Here is a 26,041-nt window from a genome sequence, read left to right on the forward strand (position 1 = left end):
CAAATTTGGGGGAGGTGTGATGGCCATTTTACAGCTCCCACGATGAAGTTCTAACTTAAAAATGTGCATGACCAGCATTTCATTTTAAAGCTTTCTGTAATAATGTAGCTAATTTCTGTATGGGCTTGTGTCTTAATCAAGTTTGAATATTATGAAACAAATATTATGTCCTTCCAAGTTACATTAAATTGAATTTTGCCTGTTTTGGCTCAAAAGTCATTTCATAATGTTCCAGAAGAGAAACCAATACTCAGGGATATGAAGGCACAAACCAGAATTATTTGTTCCCCCTGGCCCCAACTCTAAAAGCGCCACACCAGGACAACAGGGTGGTGCCTGGCCCATGAAGAGACAGCCAGCCCTCATAAATATTTTTAGCATTTGCTCGGGGACTTGGGGAAGTACAGGATAAAGAATTCAACAGAGCCTCAAAGTGACATATTCGTAATTTCTAGGTACACTTTGAGACTGTAGATGATACTGTTCAAACGCACATGTTCTGGAGCTAGTCTGCCTAGGTTTGTATCTCAGTTCCACTACTTGTCAGCCATGAGATCTTAAATGGTACGTGCCTCTGTTTCCTCATCCGTAAAGCAGGGAGAAAAAGGGGACCCATCTCATCAGACTGTGGTGAGATCAAATGAGACAATGCAAGGGAAGTGTTTGCTCCATGTCTGCCTGCCACACAAACATTTACTGAGCATGTACCATCTTCAGTGTTGTCATTGCTATAATCATCTTCTTCATTTCAGTGCTGTATGCCTAACAGATCCACTAGAAGCCATTTTAATTCTTTACCTTTTTAACTGTCGGGCAAACATTTAAGCAGAATTTCAAATGGGTATCACAATCACTTGGTATTCCAACCAAATTCTCCAGTGGTACCTCCTATCCCTTCGTCCCACGGGAATGACTTCCGCCCAGTTGTGTAACAGGCATATCGGAATCGCTGCTTTGTGGAATTTACCGTCACACCTGCATGGTTAGCAGCCAAAGCATTCCTGGTGCCTCTGTGGATAGCACTTAAGTGACAAGGGCTTGAGGAACAGCATCTTTCCTGGGGAGGCATGTAGATCCCAAGTGCTGGGAGGCAAAAATACCCAGCAGTTTTCACATGGTGTTTTGTGGAGCTTTGGGGGCTGTCTCAGGAGTCAGAACTGGCAGGGCTCCTCCTTTGGCCTGATCTGCTTTGCCTTCAGCTGCTTAATATTCTGGAATCCCTCTCCTAAAATAACTTGAAAGACATTGATCTCATCTCAATCTCCTGTGGGATTATTTCTAAACCCTTATCCACTAATATTATGGCTTTTCCCATTCTAATGCATCTCCTTAAAAGCTGGGATATTAGATGATTATGTGATTAAGAAAACTCTGACACGTTCCCAGGAACACAGTGCTACATTGTAAAGCTTCTTGCTATTTGGAAGGTATCTAAGCTCAGTTAGAACCGTCTGTTCCATTATCAGACATGACAGGCAGGTGCACGGGCTTTCACATTCATTTGAGTAGAAGGAGCCCCTGTAACTTTCTAGGGCACTGGGAAGAGCGGCATTCACTCTGTAAAATCATCCTTTAATTGTAGGCTTTTTATTTTGGTTAAATATCAAAGGCTTTCACTGGACTTTTAACCAGAATTGTTAGGAATTCTACAAATATAAACAATCAATTTCTAGGTCTTCTTATGACTTATAATGCTGGCCAAGGCTGAAATCTAAGATCTAGTTATTAGATTAGGAAAAAATTATATGTCCGTGTAATTTTATAGATCAAAGAACACGCTTCTCTTGTACACGGCAGCAGGGCTGCCCAAATGCTGGGATCAGTGTGGTTACAAATCACAAAGCCACTGGCCCTGTGCTTTGAAGATGTGAAAAAGGTGTGGTTTTGATCCCTAATTGAGGTCACCCAGGATTACCTTTGCCCTGAATATAAACCAGAGGTGAGGGCTTAGAGAACTAGCCAATGCGTCTAGCAAGGTTAGGCGTGACCTTAGGTACATCACAGAGTTTTTCTTTTTCCCATAGAGTCTGTGCTGGCAGCGAAGGGAAGAAATCACTAGAAAACAGCAAAGTGGAGCAGACTTTGATGGTCTCTACTCACCAGACTGAATTTGTCCTTCACAGGCCCAGCGTCTGCCAGCAGTTTAGTCCTAGGGTTCATTTTTAGAATATCTCCAGTTGTGGTGCCAAGGTAGAAAAAGCTGTCATCACTGGCCATCTGGGAGTCAGAGAGAAAAAGAAACCTGAAGACCTGGGTTTCTCCAGTGAGGCCCACGAGCCTCACTCAGGGATGGAATGAGTTTCCTCTGAGACACCAGGAAGACCTACGCAGGTGGATGTGGCCACTTCTGTTTTCTCAGACCTAAAGGTGGGCAAGAAAAGCTCGAGGCCAGGCTCAGAGCGGGAGGAAATATTAGACTCCATTTAGCCTGTGCATTTCACTGGAAGTCCATTTGTGTCTGATGTTAGTGGGCAGGCCCTGCTGGCTCCAACCCCTGAGACTCCTCCTAAGGACTCCTTGGAGGAAGTTGTACTTCTCCAAGGAGAATATGCATTTGCTTCATCTCATATTTTCCAAAGCCTATTTCATGAAATGACTTTGCATTAGACAAGAGGCACATGTCAAAGGAGGTGGGGTTACATGTCTACGTGTGTGAATCCACAATTAAAACATATGAATAGCTCCTCTTTATGGAAAGGCTGCATTTCAATGAGTTTCATTGTTAGAAACTTTATCTCCAGTGGCAGAAATAACATGAGCAGCATGGGGATGTGCCTTCTGCTATCCTGCTTCCCTCCAGGTGGCAGCCCAGGTCCCAGTAACACAGGGCCTACCCAGAGTTGTGTCTAGTGACTCCCCGCCTTCTAAAAGGAGCTCCAGAAGGGAGACTCTCCCTCACCTGTGCCTCCTCAATTGACATTTCTTAAGTCCAGACCTCACCCACCCACCCCAGGCCCAATGTACATATACACAGAACACACACACCTTGGTCAGCACTGTTAACAGGAACTGGTACTAACAGTTACTTAAAATAACACAAAGTAATACTTGCCGTAATACTCATGACTATTCTTTTCATCTGTCCTGTTTGGCACTCAGTGGGCCAGATTTTTCTATTTGGGAGATCCAGTTCCCACACTCGAATTGTCCCACTATAGAAGAGAAATTCACAGTCAAATGAGTACCCACCCTCCAACCACTTCATGTCCTCTGTCGTCTGTATTTCTTGAAGCTGAAGAGAAGAGAACTAGATGTATTTGAGGGTTTGTTATAGCCTAGTGCTCCACCTAAGATCTTCCGTTTGGTCCTCACACCCACCCTGCAGGGGAGGTTTTATGATGCCCCAACTCTCCCAATGAGAAAAGGCAGAGCCCGCTAACACCAGACCAAGATTCCCTCCGGCTCTCTCACTGGGAAGCACACACTCTACCCACTAGAATGAAAATAGAGAGACGTACAGACAAGCAAGGAAACAAATGAAGAGCAAACCAGAGTTCATTAGGTATGTTTCTTTCAATGTTTTGATTTGTGAGGAAATTTTTTAAAGGGAAGGACTTCATTATGGAGAATCTCATCCTCAAAGAAGGAGAAATGAGACTAAGCAACAACAAGTCCAACAAAATCAGAGCCTAGGGGTGGTGAACACACAATACAGTGTACAGATGATGTATGTGTTGTAGAATTGTGCACCTGAAACCTGTATCATCTTGTCACCCCAATAAATTCATTTAAAAAGGAAAAAAATCAGCATTTAACACAATATTTGCCATAGTGGTGATATTTAATTATTATATGTTGAGTTACTGAGTTAATAATTGTATAAATATATCATGGTTAACATCACAAAGACTTTAGCTAATAGCCTAAGACAGAAAATATTAAAAATATATTGATCGAGTTCAGTTTTTCTTTTCCTTTAGCCCCTAGAGTAATGCACATAGTTAAGTGTTCAATGAGTATTTTAAATGTACTTTCTAAACTAAAAACAATTAGCTTCTCCATGGCCTTCCTGGTAACTGTCATTTGGAATTTGCAGGGTATCTCTAGGGGACAATATAATGGAACACCTGAAATTGGGACCATCATGGAGAACCACAGTGTACGGTGCCATACTGAAAATCTTACTTAAGAGTACTTTTTCTCAGTTATCAGCGTCAGATGAATTTAAAGCAGACCTAGATCAGAGACTGTCCTAAAAGAAATTGTTTTGGCTTCAATTCAAGTTTTGGGTCCTGGAGAAACAGCCTCAGATGTCAGATCGGTTGATGCCCACTGCTGAGGCAGCTGCCGAGCAGCAGAGAGACCGCCTAACACAAAAGCTTCGTGGAACAACTCCGCAAACCTGGAAGGAGCTGAGGAGCTTCGTGGGCGCCGGTGGCCTCTGAGACAGGGGAGGACAGGAGCAGCGGCTTTAGGGTCGGAGTGTGTCCTAATAAGATTTGCTCCTTGGGGGCTGGTTTTCACACCAGCCAGTTAGTGTCCTGGCCTCCGAATGTATCCTTCTCATAATTGTCCAGGGGACAAATGCGTGCTGCAAGCGCCAGGAGGGGGCAGGAAACAGTACAGAGGCAGAGCGGCACACAGGCCTGACTCTGGCTGGGCGGGTAACGACAGTGTGCGCCCCCCACAGATGGGAAACCACAGATGGGCTGAAAAGGAGAGCTCCAGCCAACACACACTTCAAGCCCACATTCACAGATTTCTGACCTTTGGACTGATATGTTACATAAAATGGGATGATTTTACATAGGTTTAATCTTCACCTCAGACTCCAAACAGGCCTCTGATTGGGGTGAATCTTTAAGTTAATTTTTCCTGTTAAGCAGATGCTGGCCTCTGTTCAGGCCCTAAGCTTGGTCCTCTGCTGGAAATGATCTCTCATGTGGCTAAGAGTCAAATGCTTGAAACTTCCTGGAACGGTTCATTCTCAAACTGTCATTTCATGAACCCTAAATCAAGAGCAGGTGGCAAGAAACAACCAGTAAGTGAATCTGTGCAATTGTGCAAAATACTCTGGGAGCCCGCACGGTGGGTAACATGTTATCAGTAACAAACAGACCAGAACCTAAAATGAATTTAGCAGACGAGCAGAACATTTTCAGTAGGAAGCACAGAATTTTCAAGTAACCATATTTAAAAAACTGTAAGATATGTTTTCAGGATTGAAAACATGTTCCCCCAAATTGGAATGACCCTGTTATCTGCATAAGCAAATGAAGTGGGTTATGGATTCAGAAACCCTGACCGCTGACACGTACTTCCCGGCAGTGACGAACATCTCATCGCGGCAGCCGGAGAAGGTCACGGTGGTGGCGTTCCCAACGTTGAGGCCGGCCGCTGGGCTGCCACAGATGGCGTCCCTCTTGGCTATGCTCCACACCACGACACTGCCAAAGAGAGAGGGGCAAGACAGTCAGGGGAAGACAGGCTTTCAAAAGAAGAAACAGTTCTTTTGGTAGTTTTAGGAAGAAAGAAGAATACAGGTTACTTACCAGGGAATAAAAGAATGACATTGACATTGCCTCAGTCACACTGGACATGAGAAGACAAATGAGTGACACAGGAATTTTTGAAGGAAAATGATTATGAGGCTAGAAACCAGTGAGTGCATCAATCAAGGCTGACGCTAAAATAAAGACATTTCTTCAGACACTCAGGACAGAAAAGCTTAGCTCTCATTTATATCATGTAAAAAAATTTCCCTGGGGAAGTATTCCAGAAAAAGAAAAAGCAGGAAAGACGACAACTTAAGGCAGTATTCTCAAAATTGAACGTGAATCAGAATCATTTGTAGGGCTTGTTGAAAAAGAGGCCACTGGGACCCACCCTGGAGCTTCTCATTCAGAAGGTCTGGGTGGGGCCTGAGAATTTGCTTTTCTCAAAAGTCCCAGGTGATGCTGATGCCACTGGTCTTGGGGCCCCTCCTTGAGCGGCACAGCTTTCGGTTCCATTTCCTTCTTTCTGGGTGTAATCATACATCTCAGTCCTAAATTTCATAGTGTTGGATGATAATAGTAAAAATGCTAGGGAGAGGGTATTACATTAAACATCTGAATCAAAGTATTAAAGAAATAGAATACAAATGTTGCAAAACTTGTTAATGTAAAATTATGCCTACTTATATTTCCCAAATTTTCTACACATAGAATGTGTTATCACAGGTAATCTAAAATCAAGGTATAATCAAGCTCCCCAAGAATGGGGAGGCAGGAGATAGTATAAGAGCCATACATTTTTTCCTTAGTAAGAAATTTATAGATACCATCTAAGGTGGAAAAGTCAAGAGACATATCACTTAAAAATGTATACTGATAACCAGGTGAACCAAAAAAAAAGAAAACCCTCTTAAAACCAAGTACCTTACACCCAAGAAAAATGAAAAGATGCATACATACAAAATCTTATACATGAATGTTCATAGCAGCATTGTGGATAATAGCCTAAGAGCAGAAAAGACCCCCAAACCCATCAGCTGATGAATGGATAAAGAAAAAGTGGTATATCCATACAATGGAATATTATTTGACAACAGAAGATAATGAAGTACTGATATATCCATAATATGGATGAACCTTGGAAACATTATGCTTAATAAAAGAAATCAGTCACAAAAGATCACATACTATATGACTCCATATATTCTAAACATCCAGAGCAGGCAAACATATAGAGACAGAAAGTAGATTTGTGGTTGCCTGGGGCTGGGATGGTGCTGGTCGAGTAGGAATGAGGGGTGACTGCTAATGGGCATGGGGTTTCTTTTGGGGGTGTTGACAATGTTCTAAAATGAATGGTACTGATGGCTACACAACATAGCATGTAAAGAATTTCCTTGGAAGTATTCTAGCAAAAAAACCCCACCAAAACCCCACTCAACTAACCACCATACTAAAACCACTCGACTGTATTCCTTAAGTGGATGAATTTTATCGCATGTGAAATATATCTCAGGAGTGCTGTAAAAAAAGAATCCAAGTGCCTCTGGCAAGGAAAGCCCTTCACGGTGGAGGGAGTACGGATTTTGAACCCATCTGCATAGCAGGGTGACACACTTTCTTTATAAACCATGGACAAGTAGAGCTTTAATTGTTCAAAAACAAGTTTAGAATTTAAAAATAGGTAAAAGTCACTTACACAGAAAGAGAATTAGCTGGATAAATTCCAGCACATCTGTACAAGGAATACTATGCAGTCATTGCAAAGAATGAGGTACGTACACATCCACCTGTACACACGGAATATATCCTTGATATAAAGTCAATCAAAAAGCTGCATTACAACACTGATATATGGTAACAATAATGCAAACAAGGTTCATAAATAGTTTGCAAAATATTTTGAAAATGCACGCACACTCCAACTGTCAGATGCCTACTACAGTTCCCAGCATCCCTTCTGTTCCTCCTCCCCCCACAGAAGCCTGGTGGTGAGGGTAGGATGGCCCCTCCCACAGTCCGGGGCTGATCCCTGGTTATCCAAAAGCAGCCCTCAGAACCCTGTCTTCCTCGCCACCATGGCTCTTCAGGGATGGGCATTTTCTTGTCCAGCAAGGTTTGTTTTTCTTTCTTTAGAAAAGAAACTTTCTTCAGAATGTTTTTCTCAACATCCCCCAATTTTCTGCAAGTACATTTTAGAAAGTCTAAAATCAAACTTAAAATTACAGAGTGAACAATTTTGCAGATTCACCTTGATTAAGGGGCCATTATTTTTCCTCCCCGAAGCCTAGTCTTGGCATCTTTCTGGCAGAAAGATGGTAAAAGTGGAAGTGGCCTGATTGCCAAGCTCCAGGAACCTCTGGGGTGGGACCCAGGCATCGGGAGTTTTAAAACTTCCTTGGGTGATTCCAGTGTGCACCCAAAGTTGAGAATGAATGCTTTAAGTTAAGCTAAGAACATTAATAGATGATTTCTGGGTACATTTCTTATCAAAAACAGCCAAATGGGGATGGCCCAGGGAAGGTGTGACCATTCAACATAGGAAGGGCACAACTATTAAAGGAGAAAATCTCATACAAATTCTGTGGACTTGTATCCATCAAGAACTATCAACATACACGTATAACTACACATAAACATGAATTTCATTGATAATAAACCTGTGGAGCTCAAACAGGAAAGTACCTGTGAAGGTGCACCAAAGTATTGAACCCTACACAAACCTCAGGCGTTATTATTTTTCTTCTACAGACTATTTGCAAAGGCATACGTCCTATGTTCATTGTTCTTCCTGATATGATGTTTTTAAATACTTCCTCCCCACCTCCCTCCCCCCCAACCCCCATTTCATTTGTGTGTATTCTCTGCCTTCTGTGAGTTCCTTGAGGGCAAAGATCACGTCTTGGTGAGGCAAGTTAAAAAGGCCACCTCTGGAGTCACACCGCCAGGGTTTGTCTCCCAGCTCTGCTGCTCACCAGCTGGTAGCTTCTGTTGCTCATTTAGTTCCTCCCGCTTCCCACCTGATGGAGTTGTTGTGAGGCTTAAATGAGATAATGCAGTTAAAGCGCAGCACCCGCCTGTCACATTGTAAGTACTCACAAAAGTTAGCTGTTGTCTTTCATGCTGCTTCTGATGATGATGTCCTTTTTTTTTTCTTTTTTTTTTTTTCAGAATTTAGATGTGCATTAAAATCATGTGGGAAGCTTTTGTTACTCTTAAAGACTCTCTGAAGGTGGAGCCGGGCATCAGTAATTTTCTAAAGCCCCCCAGTGGATTTCAATGCACAGCCAGGGTTGAGAACCACGGTCCTATGAAATTTTCCTCATGGGTTTTCTCACACACACACACACACACACACACGTAGACAAGCCAACAGGGAATGTTAGAGGGGAGAGGGTACTTGACACGACTAGAAATATGTCGCTGGACAATAAGTAAACACATTAATTAGTTCCCTACCTTCCATCATCCGGGCCTCCTAATGATACCAAGTACAAATCATTCGGTGAAAAGGCCAGATCTTCAATTTTGCCCTTGTGAAGAGACAGCCGAGCAATCAGCTCCCTTTTCTTATAATCCCACAGAATGATATCTGCCTGGGGGAGAGATGATACAGTCAGATCAGAGGCAGGCTTTGAAGGACTAAGGGGAGGGCTGCGCCTTCCAGTGAAAAATGATCCATAACGTCACTTTTCTAGAAATTACAGCAGGTTCTACAAACATGACAGCAACAAACTGGAAAGGGTTTTAAACAGTGGCTTTTGTTCCTGAGCTTTATCAGTCACCAGCAGCAACATCTGGTGTAAAAACATCGGATTCCTCCACTCTCAGCCTGATAGATTGAAAGCGAGGTCAAAGAGAAGTCAAGAGGAAGAACAGGAGGGGTAAAAGCACAGTCAGCGCTAAGCCAGAGTGGGGCAGTTTTGCTAGGCAGGCACTTCTAAATCAGTTCACAATGAGTTACTTTCAGTTTATTCACCTTGAAGCCCATGAATGTGACTTGTCCCGAGGCAATGTAAACTCCACTCTGGGAGACGGTCACGCAGGAGACGTTGTTGCCGTGACCCTGCAGGAAATACTGTTCCTTAGTATTTATTGCCTGAATGAGCACTGTGCAACCCAGAGGGTAAATCAGATGCTCCTGGTCAGGATGGCATTTCAGACCAGCGGGCACATGTCCTAAACGAGACAGATTAAAAGTAATAGTAAGGCACAAAAATGACTGGTAATTTTTTCAAAGTTGTGTACAAAGGAGAACACTTTTGAAATAAGCCTTAGTTCAACTAAAATAAGGGGGCGGAGGTGACAGGTAATTTTATTCCACTGACAAGGTCAGTTTAGTACAGTATATGACTTCTTCAACTTTAATGGACATGAAATCCCCAGGAAGTCTGGTTGAAATGTAGGTTCTGATTTTAGGTCTGGGATGGGGCAGAGATTCCGCATTTCTGATGAGCCCCCAAGCGCTGCTGGTGCTGCAGCTGGCCCAGTAGCCTCGCTTTGAACGGCAAGGCCCACACAGGAAGACTAGAAGAAGCACAAGCAGCCAGTCTGCCCTCGTGAGTGCGGCCCGTGGGTGCGTAGGCTCCCGTGGGTGCATGGGCATAGGGAAAGTGGGAATTCACTACCCTGGCTGCAAGTTGGGTAAAGATAAAATTTTGGTTTCAGGTCTAAATCACCAGGCACACTGAAGAAGCCCAGGACCTCTCACAGGGAGATGCCACCTTCCAGATATTTGCCAAGAACCATGTCAACACTGACACTCCTTTGTAATATGCTTTGATGTGAAACAGACACAAGTCCTCCCTTATCACTCATCTTTGGTCAGGACTCTTTTCAGCTGTGCTTCATATTTATTTTACAATATAAACTTTAATTTCAGCTTGACTTGTTAAAATTCATTTTTAGTGGGATGCATTAAATATGTAATTTAAGGAAAGATAATTTTTATAATGTCTCCTTTCTAAAAACAGGGTATGTTTTTCCATGAAATCTTCTTTTATGTCTCTCTTGCCCAGTAGCATTTCCAATTTTTCTTCAGAAAGATCTCACACGTTATGTTTATTCCTGGATATTTTAACATCTTTGTTATTGCTATTTCCCACCCCCCCAAAGAGTCATAAATATTTATTAATATAGCCTTCTGGTCTTATTCATCTTTTACATTTAACTCCTTCTGGAATTTATTTTGGTGCATAGTGTGATCCCAGTAGCTCAATAGATTTTTTTTTTGCTCAAATGGTCAAATATATTTATTGAGCTGATGATTTCTTTCACTTTGTTCCTTTTTAATGCCGTAAATTCTCATTATCCTAAGTTTTGTGCCTGGGGTGATCTATTCCTACTAAAATACATACTTATTTTTTTCTAATTGCAGTCTCCTTATAAATAATCACATGGCCATCCATATGGAAAAAGTAAAATTAGATCCTAATTCACACCACCCATAAACAATACATTCCAGGTAGCTTAAGGATCTCAATGTGAAAAACAAGACTCAATGTATATACAAGCTGTAGGAAATGATTTCTTAAACATATCATAAGAAGAGCAAATCCTAGCTCAAAAGGCCAACATATGCATCCAGTTATGCTTAAAATTAAAAACTTCTAAGACAAAAGACAGAAATGATAGTTTGGTAAAGACAAAATTTTATCTTTACCAAAAAATGAAAAGAAAATGCCAAACCAGGAGATATTTGCTATGTATGTAAATATATTTATTTTTGCAAATATAAGTATGGATTACATTCAGAATATACAAAGCAAATACAAACTGCCCCACAGAAAAATGAGCAGAACATTTTTACTCATTGTAAAAATGAGTAAAAATTGCCTGTTCGAAGGGTAGAACAGGCAATTTCTGATGGAGAAAATAAAAGAGCCAACAAACATATCAAAAGATATGCAACTTCACAAGTAATCAGGAAATGCAAATTACATCCGAAATTAGTTATCATCTGGCTAAGGTTAAAAAAGACTGACAATACCAAGTGTTAGAGATGATGTGGAACAAAGGGAACACTCATGCACTGCTTGGTCAGAGGGAAAAAACTGATAAAATTGCTTTGGAAAACAATGTGTCCATGTCGAGTATGGTTGCCTAGAACCAAACTAATACCCTTTTGGGTCTATAGCCCAGAGAAATACTTGCAATTGCCCTTGTATTCTCAGTGAATAGCATATTACTTGGCATACGGTGATTCTAAATACATGCATATTTCACTAGGAGAGAATATAAATTGTCACAAAACCAGTAAGGTAAAAACAGTTAATATGGGCCATTCTAAAAGGCCAAGATAATTAGTAATTAATCACCATGGAAGAGATTGGGATATAATTTGCCCTACATTTACTCTACAAAACAGCATGAATTGGGCTGCAGAGTCTCTGTTTGAGGATCTACCCTGGTCACCAGTGTGACCCTCCACCCAGACTGCAGGCCTCTCACTTCCTTTACCAATGATTGTGGAACCAGCTCTAAAGATGGCCAATATCTCAGATGTACTAAGTGTTCACTTTCTGTCAGACATGGTTAAGTTAAAATGAAGATAAGAGTCACCAGCCATGCTCTTAAAATCTTGGTCATTGATTGTTCTGTAAGTACAATTTTACAATTTTAAAGCTTTCAGGCATCACAATGTGCTTTTAAAATGTTCGCTTTTCTAAAATGTAATTCATTGCTTGTTTTTACCCTTCAGAAAAAAAACCCAAACATCATTTCCCCCCTTAATGTCCAAAATAATAGGCAGTCATAAATAAGGATTTGAGCAGAACAACCAGGCCCCCTCTGACCAAAGCGTCTCCCTTCTACAGCTCCCCCTGGCGTCCTTTTCGATTGCTATAGTGGTGTGAAGTCCTTACAATAAGAATCCTTCTTTCGGGTTAGAGCACAAAGATCATTCCCTGAAGCAGTTGCTCAAGCACAAGTAACCTTCCCAACCCTTTCTTATAAATAAATACATCAGCTGGGATGGGTTACAACCACCCTTACTCATCCTCAGGGCCCGGTGAAGAGGCATTTGGTCCCTTTAGATGCTGGCAATAACCATTCTGCTCACTGAGACACTGAGCGAGGAAGTGACCCTGAAGTTTTGGTGCAGGAGAAGCTGTAGTGCCCCTTCACTACATCTTCTCCCAAACCACCCAGCCCAAACATGCTCATCGCCTCACCATTGAAGCCGATCACAGCCTCAAGCTCCAGTTCGGCCACCTCGGTGTTCGGCGCAATTTGGTTCTCCATCACCAGAAGAGACAACTCTCACTTTCAAGCTCCAGACTTGCGGCGTCTCCGGTCGTTATGGTAACGGACGTGCGCATGAGCATCAGCTCCAAGCCCGCGCTAAAGCCAGCCTGCGGATTTCAAATTCCTATTCATGCTCTGTTGCAAACAGAAAGAGGGTTTCTTTTTCGTATTTCTCTGGAAATTTAGGGAGCACCAAATGCACAGAACAAATTATTTCTTCCCCCATGTAATGAGTCTGTGATCTTTTTGTAACTATATAATCAAGCACCTAATGGCATTTAAAAATTAATCAGACTCAGGATTTCTTTTGATTGGATGACTTGCCATAAAATAATATGTAATTAATACATCCTCAGGCCTGTTGTTTGAAGCTGGATAAAGAATTTTTAAAGCTTTATTGGGGTTTAATTTGTACCTCATAAAATTCACTTAAAGTGAATTTTAGTAATTTATACTGTTGTGCAACGATCAGCAACATCATTTTTGTTTTAAGCTGGGCAAAATTTTCTGTTAACTATTAGAGGTTTGGGGGCGCTCCCACTTCCAGGGAAAATGCTTAAATTATGTTCAATAATTTTAACTGCACCCAGCTGTTCGCGTCTCTTAGCGGATGCAGATTGTTCCAACCTACTGTTCCCCAGGGGAGCACTTTTCTTTATCATAGTTTGGAGGACCTAGTATATGAATATATTCCCTTTGCTAACACCTCGTTCCGGTTGCGTTCGGGTCGAGCCGCGGGATATGAGCCACGCGGGCCGCCGTAGTCAGCTGCTGAGAGCAGGAAGTGTCCGAGAAGCGGGAGGAGACTGCACTATGGCTCCGGACCCCTGGTGAGTCCTGGGTGTCGACGGCAGCGCGCCGAAGGTCTTTGGGGTAGTGGCCGGGTTTTCCGGAAGCGGCCGATCGTTGGGCATTGCAATTAAAAGCCTTTCGGAGTGAGAGGCGGGGCAGCAAGGACCCTTCCCCTGCCGGCGGGGACACTGGCGCATCCCGCCATCCTCGGTGTTTGCTGGGGTAGCTGGGGGCGGAGACCTGGTGAACCCCTGGGACCGGAGGGCTAGTGCTGAAATCTGAACACTTCTCTAACCCTTCTCCGCTGCATCTCGCCAGCGGAATTTCCCGCTTGTTCTGGTTGTGGAGCTGGCTTCCCTGGACTCCTGTGAAAGTGAAATAGAAGTAACCTTTTTGTGGGATGCCTGCCCATCTGGCGAATCCCCTTATTTCACAGGTGGAGAAACTGAGGTTCAGAATCCATGGTCACCAGCCGATTAGTAACCACTTGGCACTAGGACCTACGTCTTGTGGGTCCTTCAAAACACTTGTAGGGATCTGGGAGGGAAATTATGCATTTGTTTATAAGGTATTTGACCCTTACCTGAGTCAAAATCATGAGACTTTCTACAGCAACAACTGTTGCGGTAAAATAGCTGTTTAATTTATTCAACAATTAAATCTCTAAGGACTGAATGATGAAAGACACAAGTTCCACTCCCAAGGAACGTATTGCTTTAACATATTGGACTTGAACCTTTTAAAAAAATAATTAAAGACATAGTTCTGTAAAATTCTTGTTGGAATATATGTCTAATGTTGGCATTTCTAAGGCAGTTTATAATTGCTTAAGTCTGGACATTAGGAGAATGGGTTGCAAGACCAAAGTTAGCAGTCCCTGAGATGCAAGTCATCTGGGCCAATGGCTTCATTGATTTAACACTAATTTTTTCCACCTATTTTTAACAATTTTATACACCCTGATAGAAAATTTAGAAAATACTGAATATTGGTAGAGGAGAAGATCGACATCTTTAACTCTATAATTTGGAATAATAACCACTATTGATTTTTAAGATGTATCTATTACTTTAATGTGTATACACGTGTATGTATATGTTTACAAACCAGGGAATGTTTCCATATTATTAATATTTACTGACAATACTTTTTTTTTCTGATTTTGAGAGTACGTTTACTAAACCTGGATAGAAGAAGCAACAGAAGAGGGACTGGACGGGGCTGCCTTGGCTCTCAGGGAAGTCAGAGAAAAGGGGCGGTGGAGACAGGCTCAGGGGGTTAGCCCTGGATGAGCTACTGCTGGCCATTGCTCCCCTGGTTGCAATTCTAGTGGGGTCCCTTAGGGTTTGGGAGATGCGTGCATGTGGGGGAGGAAGAGCACTGACAACACATTCTTATGGTGCATAATAATGCCAGGAATAACCATATTTTATTTAATTATTCTTCTTTGTGCCTCTTGTAATATTAGGGTATTTTTGTTTCGTTTTTAATTATTATAGAGACTACACCTTTATTCCATCTCTTATTTCCTTGGTACACTTCTGAGAAGTGAAACTATTGGATCCAAGGGGTGAACATTTTAAGGCCCTTGATAATATATTGCTAAATTGCTGTCCGCCTCCTGGAAGCTAACTCCCTCACATTACACGTAAGGTAGGATATAAAGCTCAGAAGCAGAGGAGAGGCCCCAGGTCATCCATTCAGATTGGTGGAAGCTATCACTGGACCCCAAGCCTCTTCCATAGCTAATGTTGAAAAAACATTTATAATTTTTCTTGTTACTCTCAAGTAGTTTGATTCAGTGGCTTTCTCATTTGACTCTTGAAAAAACCAGTGGGGGAAGTTGGCTGTGCTACCATGGGTTTACTTTGCAAAATGGGTTGCTGATCTGGAAGGTAGAGAGGAGTATGGAATGGAACTTTGAAAAACCTATAAAAACAGACTCGACCGTAGCTTTGCCTTTGTGCTATTGAAAATCATAGGTCAACGATGCTTTGCTCCTGAATAGTGTTCTAATGTTTAGCACTTAAATGCCATATCACAGCAAGTGGTTAGCTCACTGTTTAATAGTAGTGAGTGATTATTGTCTCTGAACTCTTTGCTAATAAAGTTAATTGGCTTCAAGTGGGGCAACTTATTTGTTGATGATATACCATTTCTGGAAACATTACATTTAAATCTTAATAGTTTTATATTCTTGTTGAACTTATTTTTTGAAGCTCTTGTTAATAAAAAAAGGAATTAGTGAACATTGGACTTTTTCATCTCTACTTTTTAAAAAATATATTTTACTGATTATGCTATTACAGTTGTGGCATTTTTTCCTTACATTGGTTCCCCTCTGCCCTGCATCTCCCCCTCCCACCAACATTCGCCCACCTTAGTTCATGTCTGTGGGTCGTACATGTAAGTTCTTTGGCTTCTACATTTCCTATACTATTCTTACCCTCCCCCTGTCTATCTTCTACCTACCATTTATGCTTCTTATTCCCTGTACCTTTTCCCCCTTTTTCTCCACCATCCCCCTTAGTAACCTTCCATGTGATCTCCAGTTCTGTGATTCTGTTCCAGTTTTAGTTGTTTGCTTAGTTTGTTTTTGTTTTTGTTGTATTCTAGGTTCATTTGTTGATAGGTGTGACTTTGGTGTCATTTTACTGTTCATATTTTTGATCTTTTTCTTAGATAAGTCCCTTTAACATTTCATATAATAAGGGCTTGGCGATGATGAACTCCTTTAACTTGACCTAATCTGGGATGTACTTTATCTGCCCTTCCATTCTAAATGATAGCTTTGCTGGATACAGTAATCTTGGATGTAGGTCCTTGCCTTTCATGCTTGGAATACTTCTTTCCAGCCCCTTCTTGCCTGTAAGGTCTCTTTTGAGAAATCAGCTGACAGTCTTATGGGAACTCCTTTGTAGATAACTGTGTCCTTTTCTCTTGCTGCTTCTAAGATTCTCTCCTTCTGTTTCATCTTGGGAAATCTAATTATGATGTGCCTTGGTGTGTTCCTCCTTGGATCCAGCTTCTTTGGGACTCTCTGAGCTTCCTGGACTTCCTGGAAGTCTATTTCCTTTGCCAGATTGGGGGAGTTTTCCTTCACTATTTGTTCAAATAATTTTTCAGTTTCTTGCTCTTCCTCTTCTTCTTCCGGCACCCTGTAATTTGGATGTTGGAATGTTTGAAGTTGCCCTGGAGGTTCCTAAGCCTCTCCTTATTTTTTTTGAATTCTTGTTTCTTCATTCTGTTTTGGTTGAATGTTTACTCCTTCCTTGTGCTCCAAATTGTTGATTTGAGTCCCGAGTTCCTTCCCTTCACTGTTGGTTCCCTGTGCATTTTCCTTTATTTCACTTTGCATAGCCTTCACTTTTTCCTCTAATTTGTGACCATATTCAACCAATTCTGTGAGCATCCTGATTACCAATGTTTTGAACTCTGCATCTGATAGGTTGGCTATCTGTTCTTTGCTTAGTTACATTTTTGGAGCTTTGATCTGTTCTTTCATATTTCTTTGTCTCAGTGAGCCTGTTAGTAGTAAGGGGTGGGGCCTTAGGTATTTGCCAGGGTGGGGCAACCCATGTTGCTGTGTTGTGGCGCTGTATGTGGGGGAGGGGTCTGAGAGGGAACAATGAGCTTGCTAGCGCTCAGCTGGCTTTCAGGTACTTCTCCCGATACCCACAAGCAAATTGGGCTCTTCTGGTGCTGATTCCCAGGTGGGGTGGGTTTGTGTACATTGTGAGTCTCTCCAACGGACTCTCCTGTGAGTTTGGGAGTTTCTCCCACCGCTGCCTCAACCCCCCACAGGTTTTAACAATTAGAGGTTTTGAGGCTTTATTTCCCGGAGCTGGAACCCTGGGTTTCGAGGTCTTGCTCCTCAGTTGCTCCTCCCAGTTTATCCACACGTAAATGTGGGACCACCTGCTCCACCGGCCGCCTCCTTGCCCTCCCTGCCCTCCAGTCACCACTTTGATGCGAGTCCTCTCCGCCCGGCTGCCCTTCTCCGCCCCTCCTCCCTGTCTGAATGAATGTTTCTTTTTTAACTCCTTGGTTGTTGGACTTCCATACAGTTTGATTTTCTGGCTGTTCTGGTTATTTTTTGTTTTTAAATTTTCTGTTGTCCTTCTTTTGGTTGTGCGAGGAGGCAAACTGTATCTACCTATGCCTCCATCTTGGCCGGAAGTGCTCTCGTCTATTTACTTTTTAAAAATTGTATTGTGGAAGGTAAAAAATACATACACAGTGGAATAGTATGATGAGTCCCTTTATATTCATAATCCAATTTCTGGAATTATCGATATTTTGCTATTTTTCTTTCATTTCTGTTCTTTATGTCTTTTTTCTGAGTGTATTTTAATGTAAATATTATGTGTATATATATCAATTTAACTGTGCATTCAGTATTTTTGTGCTAGAAGGAGGCCTAGTTCACGGTCTGGAAATTTCTCTCGTTTTTCCCTTTTCCAGTTCCTCAGTCTCTGTCACAGCATCATTAGGCCTGAAAACTAATCATCTACTTTTCCTTCACTCCTTAAAGCATCAGATTATTCACTAATCTCTTTTCTTTTCTTTTAAATCTTTCTTATGCTGTCTATTTCTACTGTAGGCCAATCTTTCATAGCCCTATGCCTTGCAGTAGTGAATACTGGTGATGGGTTATGTAATTGAATATCTCAAGAAGTCTTCCATTGGTCTCCCTCCACTTTTCTCTCCTTCCCAACAGTTTATGTAAATGGAGTGAGGTTTTGCTGAACTAGTACTTGAGGCACTTGTATGTTGGATACCGTGATGAGGTTGCCTATTACTGCCCAGCCAGTGGTTGCCAAACTTTGCTACAGATTGGAACCATCTGGGAGCTTTCACAAGCCTTCCTGTCCAGGTCAAACCCATACTGATTTAATCACAGTGCTCCGGGGTGGGAGCCAGGAATCGGTTGTGTGTGTGTGTGTGTGTGTGTGTGTGTATTTTTTTTTAAGATTCCCCAGTTATTTCAATATGTAGCCAAGTTTCAGAACCATAGTTCTTTATGGCTAAAGGGAGAACACAAGGATTGGGGCAAGACCCCCAGAATTTTGCCCTTCAGCATTTCATTTAACCTCATCAAGACCTTGCTTTATGTGTAAAACTGACTAGACTGGTGTTCAAGGCTCTTCAGAAACTACCTGCTTCTCCCCTTTATCATTTTATACTTTCTCTTCCTTCCCAGGGCTGCCGTGCAGCTGACTGTGCCAGGCACATGTTGTTCCCTTCATCTTTGCTTGCTCTCGCGCCTTTTGCCACAACCAAAAAGTGCTCCTCTCTTCTGTCAGAATAAGAGGCTTGCTTGAAGCTGGTGCCTCAGCCCAAGATGTAGCCTTTGGCCTATTCCTGTCAGGTCTGGGTGCCTCCAGGACAGCTATTTCTCTCACTTCAGAATTCCAGAACTACTTACTATTTCTACCCCACATTTGGTGAGAGGTGTATTGTACCTTGTTATTGATTTTCATATGTATGTTCTGGAACCACAGAGGCAGGCCTCAGCTCCTCTTTAAAAAATTTTTATTTTTTAAAAAACATTTATTGAATGTATTGGGGTGACATTGGTTAATAAAATTATATAGGTTTCAGGTGTACAGTTCTGTAATACATCATCTGTATATTGTGTTGTGTGTTCACCACCCCAAGTCAAATCTCCGGCCATCACCATTTGTCTCCCCTTTACCCTCTTCTACCTCCCCTCACCCCCTTTTCCCTCTGGTCATCACTGTTGTCTGTGTCCACGAGGGTCTTTTTTTTTTCTTAATTCCTTTACATTTTTCACTCAGCTCCCCAACCCCCCTTCCCTCTGACAGCTGTCAGTCCGTTCCCTCTATCTATGAGTCGGATTCTGTTTTGTATATTAGTGTATTTTGTTCATTAGATTCCACATATAAGTGAGATCATATGGTACTTGTCTTTCTCTGGCTGGCTTATTTCACTTAGCATGATACCCTCCAGGTCCGTTCATACTGTTGAAAAAGGTAGGATTTCCTTTGTTTACATCCAAGTAGCATTCCGTTGTGTAAATGTACCGCAGCTTTTTTATGCACTCATCTACTGATGGGCACTTGGGCTGCTTCCAAATCTGGGCTGTTGTAAATAATGCTGCAGCGAGCAGAGGGGGGCATATATTCTTTTGAATTAGGGTTTTGTTTTCTTTGGATATACTCCCAGAAGTGGAATCTCTGTGTCATAAGGCAGTTCCATTTTTAACTTTTTGAAGACACTCCATACTGCCTTCCACAGTGGCTGCACCAGCCTGCGTTCCCACCCACAGTGCATGTGGGTTTCCTTTTCTCCACGGCCTCCCCAGCACTTGTGGTTTGTTGATTTGTTGCTGAAGCCATTCTGACAGGTATGAGGTGATACCTCATTGTACTTTTAATTTGCATTTCTGTGATGGTTAGTGACATTGAGTATCTTCTCACATATCTATTGGCCATCTATATGGCCTCTTTGGAGAAGTGTCTATTCAGGTCCTTTGCCCACTTTTTAATTGGATTATTTGTTTTTTTGGTGTTGAGTTGTATATGTTCTTTATAAATTTTGGATATTAACCCTTTGTCAGATGTATCATTAGTGAATATCTTCTCCCATTCATTGGGTTATCTTTTCATTTTGTTAATGGTTTCCTTTGCTGTGCAAAAACTTTTTAGTTTGATGTAGTCCCATTGTTTATTTTTCTTTTGTTTCCCTTGCCCAAGGAGATATATCAGAAAAAAATATTACTAAGAAAAATGTACAAGGTTTTACTGTCTGTGTTTTCCAGGATTTTTATGGTTTCAAGTCTTACATTTAAGTCTTTAATCAACTTTGAGTTTATTCTTTTGTATAGTGTAAGAAGGTGGTCTAGTTTCATTTTTTCACAGGTATCTGTCCAGGTTTTCCAACACCATTTATTGAATAGACTGTCTTGTTCCTATTGTATGTTCTTGCTTCTTTGTCAAATATTAATTGACCATAAAGTTGTGGGTTTATTTCTGGGTTCTCTGGTCTGTTCTGTTTATCTATGTCTGTTTTTATGCCAGTTCCATGCTATTTTGATTACTGTGGCCTTATAGTATAGTTTAATAGGAGTTAGCATGATACTTCCAACTTTATTTTTCTTTCTCAAGATTGCTGAGGCTATTTGTAATCTTTTGTGGTTCCATATCAATTTTGGGGCTGTTTATTCTAGTTTTGTGAAGTACACCATTGGTATCTTCACAGGAATTGCATTAAATCTGTGGATTGCTTTGGGTAGAATGGACATTTTGATGTTAATTTTTCCTGTCTACAAACAAGGTGTATGCTTCCTCCTATCTGTATCTTCTTCCATTTCTTTCTTTAGTGTCTTATAATTTTTCAAGTACAGGTCTTTTACATCCTTGGTTACATTTATTTCTAGGGGTTTTTTTTAATGCAATTGTAAATGGTATTGTTTTCTTAGTTTCTCTTTCTGATAGTTCATTATTGGTGTATAAAAATGCAGCTGATTTCTGGATATTTATATTGTATCCTACTTTACTGAATTCTTTTATCAGTTCTAGTAGGGTTTTTGTTGTTGTTCTTTTGGTGGAATCTTTAGGATTCTCTATATACAGTATCATGTAATCTGCAAATAATGAGAGCTTTATTTCTTCCTTTCCAATTTGGATGCCTTTTACTTCTTCTTCTTGTCACATTGCTGTGTCTAGGACTTCCAGTGCTATGTGAATAAGAATGGTGAAAGCAGACATCCCTGTGCCTCATCTTAAGGGGACACTTGTAGACTTTGCCCATGGAGAGTGATGTTGTCTGTTGGTTTGTCATGTACGGACTTTATTATGTTGAGGTATGTTTCCTCTATTCCCATTATGCTGAGAGGTTTGTTGGGTTTTTTTTTTAATCATAAGTGGGTGCTGGATTTTATCAAATGCTTTTTCTGCATTTATTGATATGATCATGTGATTTTTATCCTTCATTTTTTCCTGCGAGTGTGTCATTTAAGGCCACTGTTGCCTTGTTGATTTTCTGTCTGGAAGGTCTATCCATTGATGTTAGAGGAGTGTCAAAATCCCCTGCTATGACTGTGTTACTGTCACTCTCTCCTTTTATGTTCATTAAGATCTGCTTTATCTACTTCGGTGCTCTCATGTTTTGGGTGTAGAAATGTTTACAAGAGTTATATCCTCTTGTTGGGTCCCTTTATCATTATGTAGTGTCCTTCTTTGTCTCTTATTATTGCCTTTTTAAAAAGTTATAGCCTTTGTTTTAAAGTCTATTTTGTCTGATATAAGTCTTGCTACCCCAACATTTTTTTATTTCTATTTGCACGAAATATCTTTTTCTATCCTTTTTAGTCAGTGAGCATCTTCAGTTCTGAGGTATGTCTCCTGCAGACAGTATGTATGTGCACTTTGTTTTCTTACCCATTCGGCTACCCTTTGCCTTTTGATTGGCATATTTAAGCCATTTACATTTTAAGTGATTATTGGTAACTACAGATTAATTGCCATTTTATTCTTCATAGCTACGTTCCTCTGGCTTTTTTTATTTTTCTTTTTCAGAAAGACCTTTTAATATTTCTTGTTATACTGGTTTGGTGGTAATGAATTCCTTTAGCTTTTTCTCGTCTGGGAAGCTCTTTATTTCTCCTTCAATTTTAAATGATAGCCTTGCTGGGTAAAGTAGTTTACTTTGTGTATCCTTGCTTTTCATCACTTTGAATATTTTATGCCATTCTTTTCTGCCCTGAAATGTTTCTGTTGAGAAATCAGGTGACAGTCTTACGAGAACTCCCTTGTAGGTCACTAATTGTCTTTTTCTTGATGTTTTTAAGATTCTCTCTTTATTGAACAACAGTAAAAAGATTTTCTCTTTGTCTTTAACTTTTGCCGTTTTAATTATAATGTGTCCTTATGTGGTCCTCTTTGCATATCTCTTGTTTGTGACTCCCTGCACTTCCTGGACTTGTGTGTCTTTTTTATTTCCCCATCAGGTTAGGGAAGTTTTCAGGCATTATTTCTTTGAATAGGTTCTCAACCCCTTGCTCTCTCTTTTCTCCTTCTGGTACCCCTGTGATGTGGATGTTGTTACGCTTCATGTTGTCCCAAAGGTCCCTTAAACTGTCCTCATTTCTAAAAATTCTGTTTACTTTTTGCTGTTATCTTGTTTTCCAAATCACTGGTTTTATCCTCTGCTTCATCTAATCTGATATTGACTCCTTCTAGTGTATTCTCCATTTCAGATATTGTATTATTTATTTTTGACTCATTCTTTTTTATGGTTCCTATGTCCTTTTTCATGTTGTTGAAGTTCTCACTAAGTTCCTTAAGCATTCTTATAACCATTGTTTTGAACTCTGGTAATTACTTGCCTTCATTTCATTTAGCTCTTTTTCTGGAGATTTCTTCTGTTCTTTCATTTGGGGCATGATTCTTTGTCTCCCCCTTTTGGCTGCCCCTTCGTGTATGTCTCAGTGTATTAGGTAGACTGCTATGCTTCCCACTCTTGGTAAGTTGGCCTTATGTAGTAGGTATTCTGCTGGACCCTGTGGCACAGTCTCCTTAATCACCTAAGCTGGGTTGTCCAGGAATGTCCCTTGTGTGGGTTATGTGAGCCCTCCTGTTGTAATTGAGTCTTGATTGCTATTGGCTTGTTCACGTGTAGGGTTGACCCTCAGGCTGGCTGACTGAGGTTCAAACCCCGCCACAGTGTAAGTAAGAGCTGCTGCACAGGGACTGACCACACAAAGTGGAGTTTGCCTCAGCAGAGTCTGGTGCCTGCAGAAATCTCTCTTTGTGTAAGCCACTAGCGAGGCTAATTCCATTCCGCTCTGATGTTGTCTGAAGCTGGCTACTGGGTTTGTTGGTTCTGGGGCCTCTTGGGAGGGATTCTGATGTGAGTCAATGATTGATGCTACCTGGGACTGACCTTGAGACACCCCAGTTTGTGACTGCTTCTGCTGGACCTAGGTGTGTGTGAAAAATACCAAGTTGCACAACAAGGCTGACTTCCACCACCACCAAACCCAAAGACAGGTCTTCAGAAGACCCAGGCACCCCAGAATCCATCTCCCTTGCGTCTGCCTACTGGCTGGCTGTTAGGCTCAATCACTGAAAGGGCCTGTGGCAGTACTTAAGTTGCATGGGACAGGTTCTCAGTGAGTCACTGGGTAGGGGTGAGTGGTGTTCACTGGATTGATAGCAGTTCAAACTTGGTGCCAGTGCTGGGCCTGAGGCCACTCAACAGAAGTGCCAGTGTATCAAGTCTAGCTGCCACTCTCTGGGTGCCCGCAGACCTTTGTGGTGGGTGCAGTCTCGGGGAGTCATCAGGGTGAGGCCGGCAGAATTTATCAAGGCCAAACAGACCAAGATTTGGCTGTGTGAAGGAGGGTTCTGCACTGGTTGTATGTGCAAGGGAAAAATGGCCCCTGTCTTAGAGTCACACAGCTCAGTTTGTTCCAGGTTCTTTTGGGAGCCTGAGCTCAGCACGGCAGGGCTTCCAGGAGTTGTGCAGGGAGAGGTGGGGGTAGGTGGATCTTCAATGAGTGGGAGGCCCTGGCCAACTTTGGGGAAGATGGGTGGAGTGTGGTCCCTGCTCCAGAGCCACACAACTTAGTCTGTCCTGGATTCTGCCCAGACCTCCTGGGGAACTGGCCTGTCTCTTCCTCCTGCCCCTACCCCATCCCTTGCTATCAGGGGTTGGGAGAGTGAGGCTAGTGGATGTCCCGTGAGGAGAGGCACTGGACAGGGTTACAGGAAAGTGGGTGGAATGGTCCTCACCCCAAAACCACACTACTCAGTCACTGATGCCCCTTAAGTCTGCCCAGACCTCTACACTCAGTCCCTGACAGCTGCCTCCTCAGCGGGGTGGGAGCTCAGCTGGGTGGGGCAACAGGGAGTCCAGAGGGTGTGGCTATTGCCTTCCCCCAGGCTGATGCCTTAAGGAGGGGAGTGCTCCACCTGTGAAAGGTGGCCTCTGCGGGGTGGGAGAGGGACTCAGCACAGGGATCCTGGCAGCTGTCCCTTCAGCGCTCTCCCCAGAGCCACACAACCCAGCCCCACCTCACAGAAATCTAGTGCGCTCTGCCCTCCCTCCTAGGGAGTCCAGGGTGAGTGACTGCGAACAAGATTTTGTGTGCTGGCCCTATAAGAGGGCAGCTGTTTCTCTACTCCCTTCTCTCCCTGGCAGATCTCTGCTAATTTTCACAGCCAGTTGTTATATGCATGCCTCTTCTAGCTTCAGTGCTCTGGGCTGAGGAGCCCAGTGTGAGGTTGAGGCCCCTTGTTCCTCAAGGGGAACCTTTGCAGCTGAGATATTCCTCTGGAATCTCAGCCTGTGCTCCTTGCTAGGAGCAGGGCCAGACCTTTTTGTGTTTCCACCCTTACTACCAGTGTCAACGTGGCTTCTCCTGTGAATCCTTGGCTACAAGACTTCAGTTCAGCTAGTCTTCAGTTGGTTATTCAGGCTGATTGTTCTATATTTTAGTTGTAATACCAGTTTGGTCCTGGGAGGAAGTGAGTGTACTTTCCACCTACTCTGACACCGTTTTGGATCCCTCTCAAAATTTTTTCAAAATTAAATGTATTGGGGTGATATTCATTAATACGATTATGTAAGTTTTAAGTGTACAGTTAATCCTATAATACATCATATGTATATTGCATGGTGTGATCACCATCCAAAGTCAGGTGGTCTTCCCTCAACATTTTTCCGACCCTTTTTCCATCTCCCTGTAACTCCCCTTTCCCTCTGGTAACCACCATACTGTTGACTGTGAGTGTCTCTGTTTGTTTTATTTGTTCATTTGTTGCATTCTGTTTTACATCTCACATGTGAGTGAAATCATATTGTTTTTGTCCTTTTCCATCTGACTTCTCTTATCATGATAGTCTCAGGATTGACCCATGTTGTCACCGATGTCAGTGTTCCGTCTTTTCTTACAGCCGAGTACTATTCCATTGCGTATTTGTACCACAGCTTTAGCCAGTTATTCATTGGACGACACTTAGGTTGTTTTTATGTCTTGGCAACCATGAATATGCTGCAGTGAACATCGGGGTACATAGATCTTTATAAATGTTGTCAACTTTTTCGGGTAGATACCTACAAGAGGAATTTCTGGATTACATGGTAGTTCTATTCTTAATTTTTTGAGGAACCTTCATATTGCTTTCCATAGTAGCTGTACCATTCACATTCCCATGAGCACACTATGAATGAGGGTTCCTTTTTCTTCACATCCTCTCCAACACTTACTACTTGTCTTGTGGATAATAACCATTCTAACGTGTGAGGGGATATCTCATTGTAGTTTTGATTTGCATTTTCCGTATACAAGTGAAGTTGAGCATCTTTTCATATATCTGTCTGCCTTTGTATGTCTTGTTGGGAAAAGTGTCTGTTCGTGTCCTCTGCTCATTTTTTAAATTGGTTTGTTTTTGTTGTTGAGTTGTGTGAGTGAGTTCATTATATATTTTAGATATTAGCCTCTTATTGGAGGTATTGTTTGCAAATATCTTCTCCCATTGGGTTGGTTGTCTTTTGTTTGCTTGGTGGACTTTTTTTTGCTGTGCAGAAGCTTTTTAGTT

The 26,041-nt window shown here is 41.9% G+C and overlaps 2 protein-coding genes across 8 annotated transcripts in view; one reads left to right on the forward strand and one right to left on the reverse strand.

Moving 5' to 3' along the window:
* Positions 1-12,722, reverse strand: part of CFAP52 (cilia and flagella associated protein 52) — a 31,127-nt gene extending 18,405 nt beyond the window's left edge. For 2 of the 6 annotated variants that reach the window (XM_045199297.3, XM_024565160.4), the window contains exons 1-6: positions 12,608-12,722; positions 9,415-9,614; positions 8,895-9,031; positions 5,259-5,387; positions 3,053-3,152; positions 2,101-2,217 (exon numbers count right to left, since the gene is read on the reverse strand). In XM_045199297.3, coding sequence (XP_045055232.2) covers positions 2,101-2,217; positions 3,053-3,152; positions 5,259-5,387; positions 8,895-9,031; positions 9,415-9,614; positions 12,608-12,677 — 753 coding nt within the window. In that variant the 5' untranslated portion in view covers positions 12,678-12,722. The remainder of the gene's footprint in view (positions 1-2,100; positions 2,218-3,052; positions 3,153-5,258; positions 5,388-8,894; positions 9,032-9,414; positions 9,615-12,607) is intronic. The other 4 variants (XM_045199296.3, XM_045199298.3, XM_024565161.4 and 1 more) reach the window with 4 other exon arrangements.
* Positions 12,723-13,342: 620 nt separating this feature from the next.
* Positions 13,343-26,041, forward strand: part of STX8 (syntaxin 8) — a 253,724-nt gene continuing 241,025 nt past the window's right edge. For both annotated transcript variants that reach the window (XM_024564833.3, XM_024564832.4), the window contains exon 1: positions 13,343-13,510. In XM_024564833.3, coding sequence (XP_024420601.3) covers positions 13,362-13,510 — 149 coding nt within the window. In that variant the 5' untranslated portion in view covers positions 13,343-13,361. The remainder of the gene's footprint in view (positions 13,511-26,041) is intronic.

This window comes from Desmodus rotundus, chromosome 9, assembly GCF_022682495.2.
Source record: "Desmodus rotundus isolate HL8 chromosome 9, HLdesRot8A.1, whole genome shotgun sequence".
NCBI classification, from domain to species: domain Eukaryota; kingdom Metazoa; phylum Chordata; class Mammalia; order Chiroptera; family Phyllostomidae; genus Desmodus; species Desmodus rotundus.